The 6,000-nt window shown below is 33.0% G+C and overlaps 1 protein-coding gene across 1 annotated transcript; it reads left to right on the top strand.

The window, feature by feature from the left end:
- The first annotated feature begins 1,025 nt into the window (after positions 1–1,025).
- On the top strand, positions 1,026–1,935 carry LOC149568293 (uncharacterized). Its single transcript, XM_089816707.1, has 2 exons — positions 1,026–1,301; positions 1,378–1,935. Exons 1-2 carry the CDS (start codon positions 1,026–1,028, stop codon positions 1,933–1,935), a joined length of 834 nt encoding a protein of 277 aa, XP_089672833.1.
- Positions 1,936–6,000: the final 4,065 nt, after the last annotated feature.

Here is a 6,000-nt window from a genome sequence, read left to right as displayed (position 1 = left end):
GCTACTCGGCACCTGATCTTTACTCGGCACCTGAAGACTGTTCGGCACCTAAAGATCACTCAGCACACACTAAGTTGAACTTTCTTGGCTTCAACTGAGAATCTGTTCGGCACTAACTAGCTTGCTCGGCTCTTTCTAATGAACTTAGTTAGGCTTTACAAATGACTTAGCTAAACCTTACATTTTTTATGTCTTGATGTGTCCATCCTCTGTGTCTTAGAGTATGTCATCAATACACTATTTCATCAATGGCTTAGTTGATCCTTATACTTCATTACAACATCATAACTTCAACCTTTCTCTAGGTACTCTGGTTACATCTTATCGATTGCCACCTCCTTGTCAATCAACCAACTTATAGTATTTGGATCACTAAAGCAATTGTCATTCCTGCAAGTAGCAAGTTTGACATCAATGACAAAACAATGATTGAGAACATTCTTTACCAGTTCCATTACTCTTCATTCATGAGCTTTTCAATCATTTCCAACAACAATATGGCATGATTTTTAAATATCCTTTATGCTTTATGCTCGTGATCAGGTAAAATTTTGAAATCTACATGCTTTGTTGTATAATGGAAATTTGCATAATGTTGCTTATTGAAAGTATACATATTTGAATCTCAATCTAAAATCTACATGCTTTCCTGTATAATGAAAATTTGTATAATGTTGCTTACAGGCAAAATGGAATCTGTATAGTGTTGCTTACTAAAACCTTATGCTTGTGATCAGGCAAAATTTTGAAATCTACATGCTTTCCTACATTGTTATAAATAGGTGATGACAACGGGAATGATGACTTATGTGCCAATCCTTGCACTAATGGACTTGTTTATATTTGTTTTGTTGTAGCAATATAACGATTGCTTATCTTTGAGGAAAAAAATGTCTTTCACTAATCTATTGACAAGCATACATGAGGAGGTTCGTATGCCCCCCATTGCCACCCCCATTTCTACCCTCGTAGGTACCTCTGTTGTTAGTTCATCTAGAAGTTCAAAAGTGGTATGGAGTAGAGAGATGGAGAGAAAACTATTAGATTTGCTCCTTGAGCAAGTTACTCTAGGAAGGAAAGCTGAAGGCAATTTTCGTAAAGAAGCATGGACTGCCATAGAAAGGAGATTCAATGAAGAGCTGAAGTTGAATCTTGGAAGAGATAACTTCAAAAATAAGTTGAAAACGTGGAAGTCGGTCTATAGAATAATGAAAGAGTTGTGGAATACAAGTGGGTTTTCTTGGAATGAAACAACTCAATGCATGGATGTCAAGGATAGTTTATGGGATGACCTTTCGAAGGTGATGTTCTCTTCAAAGTGTTTTTCAATTCTAATATCAAACATTTATCTAATTATTTAATTTTTCCAATGTGTAGAGAAATGAATTTAGGATTGCAAAAGTTTATAGAAGGCAGCCACTCACCTATTTTAATGATCTAGCAGTCATTATCGGGAATAACATTGCAGAAGGAAATGAAGCGGCAACAGCACAAAATACTGAAGATGGTAACCTTTTTGACGAGGTTGTTGATCTGGATGATGATGAGGGTTTTAATACACCTGTGAACATTGTTACTGATTTAGATGAAGATTTCCTTCAGTCAAATCAATCCACTGCATCCACTAGAAACAATCATTCCACATCTACCACTAGAGGACCAAAGAGGAGGAACGCAAGCATGGCCGCTTCTTTGAATGTAATTTCTGAAATTATCCATATGATACAAGAGAGAATGAAAATGCCTCTCAATATAAGAGTTGATAAAGAGGATATTAAGACAAATGCTTCCAATTTGTTTGCTGCCTTGAAAGCAATCCCTGGACTTAGTCGAGAGACTATGACTAGGGCATCTGACAGTTTTATGCATGAACCAACAATAGCTATTTGGTTCTTAAAGATGGATGCAAAGGCAAGAAGATTATATCAAATATAAGTTTGGAGGATTATAAAAATTTTACTGAAACCAACATTTATGCTAATGTCACTCTTTAACATTTATGCTAATATTTGATGGATCTCCATACAAACAACATTGTGGAATATTTGCTGACTCATTTGGGATTGGGTGTTTACTTCGTCTTTCTTTGAATTCCCCTGTATACATTGGCAAAAATCTCTGATAATATTAATTTTCTCGGTTGTCCAAAATGGATGGCACCATCTTCAGATGCTTTGCAGATATCTAAATTGATAAAATTAAATTTATACTTGCAAAGTTATATATGGTTCTGATTGGTTGGCCCATCGAGGATGAGTGTCATTTGTTGTTGTTATTATGTTTGCATATTCAATCCAATCGATGCTTCCCATGAGTTGTCATCTTTACATTTTGTAGTATGGTACGATGATCCTCAATGCACACAATATAATCTTTACTATATCTCATTAATGTGGGTTGAAAACCGCCAAAATTTCATCATTGTCATATGTCTAGAAAATATTTTACCGATCACCGGAAATGTTTTGCATTAGCAACATTTCTTAATAGTGGTGTGCATTAGCAGCATTAGCAACATTTCAATATAATTTAGAAAACAATGAATGGATAAGTTTTTTTTTTAAACCTCGAGGATTAAATTCAACTTAATGATTTTTGATTTAATAATTTGTAAGTGTTATTGGATTTTGTGTTACATCAATACTTGTGACTGGTTTCAGCTAAAGATGAAAGGATTAAAAAAGTGTCACTCTGTAGCACCTATGAGTGCACAAATTACTTGTTGAATGGTGCCTTAAAGCTGAATGGTGTCGTAGTTCTTAATTTTCCTATTTCCTGCTATAGCGGGAATGATGACTTATGTGCCAATCCTTACACTTCTTATCATTCATTTGCCAAATATGCTTGCATATAGTCATGGTTACAACCCAGATTTGTGGTTTTGTTTAAGCATGATTTTTTAAGATGTAGATATTCATTTAATGAGACAATTTTCTATTTTTTTAGGTGCTGATTACTTGAGGTATTATGAAAGATTCTAATGAAATATGAATAGTTGTTAACACATTGCAATTTTATGAGTGAATTTTTCTCATCTGGTCATCTAAAAATTTCTTATTTTTTCATAATCTTGTCTAGCATCTATAAACATTGTAGATGGTTTTAGTGGTTTGAAATATGGAGTAACATTGATGTCTATTAGTTTTGGTGTTTTAATATGTGTGTAAAATTATATCATCTTCCTAATTGAATATAATTTTTAATGTTTTATATGTTCATTATTTATACAAGGTTGATGGATTTGAATTTACTAATGTGTGAGTGTGGCATTGGACCTGTAGTACTGAAGATTTCGCACACAATGAATAATCCAAAACGTGAATTCTTGTGTTGTCCAAATGCCAGAAAGGTTGTTACTAATTTTTTTCTAGGTTTATATTTTATGTAACAACTAATTATTGTGGCAACCACTAATTTAAATTTGGTATTGTAGGGGGAAAGTGGATGTAATTACTCTCAATGGGTTAATGATGTCTCACCTGCATCAACCGTAGCGAAATCTATAACACATGAAAGTAATGATTGCAAGTTGTACAAATTACGAGAGTGAAAACATGTTTCTTCGAGACATGTTGTGTATTATAATTGTTTCAATCTTACTAGCATATTGGGACCATGTGCATAAATGAAGTTAAAAGTCAAAGCGACTATGTAGACTAACTTATTTTATGATTTTCTGTAGAAATTATGGACATATTTAACAACGGTTTGTTTTTTTTTTTTTTTTTAGAACTTATTTATGATCATGGTAACTAATTTATGATTGTGGTTTGTAGAAATAATGAATATATTCTATAACCATGAATTTTTGTCATGATTGTGTCTAATTTTTTTAATAAATAAATTCCAAAAAAATTAGCTTCACTCCATAAAATAAAAAAATTGAAAAAAATTAAAATTTAAAAAAAAAACTAAATAAAATGTAAGGGAAAGAATATTTTATTTTTTTTTTAATTTAAAAAAAAACCTTATTCCAATTCCTGTTGTGCACAACCAAACATAGAATAAACATATTCCCAATCAAATTCCAGATGAACCAAACATAGAATAGGAATATGTATTCCCATTTTCTATTCTTGGAATAACAAATCTAGAATACGTATTCCTATTCTCGTATTCCTATTCCCGCCACCAAATGGGCCCTAAGTGTTGCAATTATGAGGCATTCAGAACTTTCATAGAGGGGTAATTTTGGGAAGGAAATTCTCTAGCAATGGATTCTTTTTAAAAACTTAGACAATTATGAGGCATTCAGAACTTTCATAGAGGGGTAATTTTGGGAAGGAAATTCTCTAGCAATCGATTCTCTAAAAAAAAACAATTACCTTTGATGTTCTATTTACACCTTGACTTATATTATTTTTGCATCTTTAGCATTTTATCAAATATCCATCATTTCCCACTTCCTCTTTCTCTCAAAAGTATTCATATATTACAGGATTGTTAAATGAATTTGATATAAAATGCATCATGTTATAAATAAATGATACTTTGTTACAATTCAAATATACTATGTTATTTTTAAGCATTTATAAATATTTTTTATACCGCTTATTTTAAACTATTCAAATGTTACAGAATTTGTATTAAATTATGTATATAGAGATCTTACATGGATAAACACTATGCTGAGTTTAGACGTTTCTTGGTGGGAAGTAAGTTTGCTAGCAAATATAATCATAACAGTTTGAAATATTTTCGAATCAAAAAGATCTTAATAAGAGGCAGGAAAAGTAGGGGATAAGCTACAAGCTTACATTTTTTACATTGAATACTACTGATTGGAAAGATCAAATTATTGTTGAATATGTAAAAGACTCCACCACTTTACAAATAAGTATGAAGTGGTGAATCGGCCAATCTAGTATATGGGAGAACTTTCATGATGCTCCCTTAACTGGTCACCAAGGATATTTAAGACAGGAAATTTTGAGAAAGGTTCTCATGGAAAGGGCTTAAGGGTGATGTCCTTAAGCCTGTTACAGAATGGGACGTATGTCAACAAAACAAGAATAAGCATACTTTTCCTATAGGTCTGCCGAAAGGAGCTGTGAAGAAAAATGGGTTACCATTTTTCATATGTTTTTAATCTACGGAGATTTGAGAGATATTATTTCTCACAGGATATAAACTTTTCAGAAATACCAATTTCGAGTATGAAAATGCTCCTAGCTGTATTCGATGATTTAATCTTGAAGTTACAGTTGTGTCAGCAAATGAAGATTTTCCATATCACTACTTAAGATACATTTTGTTACATATTATGACACGCTTTAACATATTTTGGCATTGTTTGAATTTTAAGCAAGCATTACAGTACTACCAAAGCTAGTCATACACCTGAAACTGTAAACTACATTAATTTGATGGGGTCAAATCTCATGTTTTTCCTTCACTGTATTATACCATTTACTGACTATAAATCTTTTGGGAGTCTGTGAAGAGGTTGTATGCTTTGGAAGTTGGTCACATGTCCACATAGGGGCGAGTGAACCCATCAAAGAGATCAAAGCAGTATGACTTGGTGGCATTTACCATTTTAGGATCATTAAACATTCCAAAATCATTTAGGCATGGAACATTTGTGCATTTAGTGTTGCAAGGAGGTCATACATTGCTGTACTATGCCTTGGCAGTTCTGATTTTAAGCTGTTACTGCTATTGGGTGTTGCTCCACGTCTTAAACTGTCTTTAAAATATGCTCTTCAGTGGATTTCAGTTTTGGGGGGGGGGGGGGGGGTTGGTGGGTTGGGATTTGGGCGGAAGGGGATTGTATCAGCATTTTGGGGTATTTGTGATTGTAGCAGACCTTATCAGACCAACTCATCAGCTATGAAGAGTGATATCAGTCTGTTATCAGCTGCATACTATTTCCCTTTTGAATTTTGTGCACGTGTGTATGGTAAACCACAGATTGTAATACCACCAAAAGCTTCCATTTGAATGCATTTTTATATTATATGTTGGACGGTTTACCACCAAAAGTTATAGAATTTTCCC

Source organism: Cupressus sempervirens, chromosome 3, assembly GCF_028749045.1.
Source record: "Cupressus sempervirens isolate cs-2001-9-10 chromosome 3, ASM2874904v1, whole genome shotgun sequence".
In the NCBI taxonomy this organism is placed as follows: Eukaryota; Viridiplantae; Streptophyta; class Pinopsida; order Cupressales; family Cupressaceae; genus Cupressus; species Cupressus sempervirens.
This window is presented reverse-complemented; position numbering and strand designations above follow the sequence as displayed.

Bases quoted from the DNA above. Each gene is read 5' to 3' on its own strand.
- LOC149568293 (XM_089816707.1), top strand. From the start codon at position 1,026: ATGGAGAGAAAACTATTAGATTTGCTCCTTGAGCAAGTTACTCTAGGA. The intron at 1,302-1,377 runs GTGATGTTCTCT...TCCAATGTGTAG, and splicing joins TATGGGATGACCTTTCGAAG to AGAAATGAATTTAGGATTGC.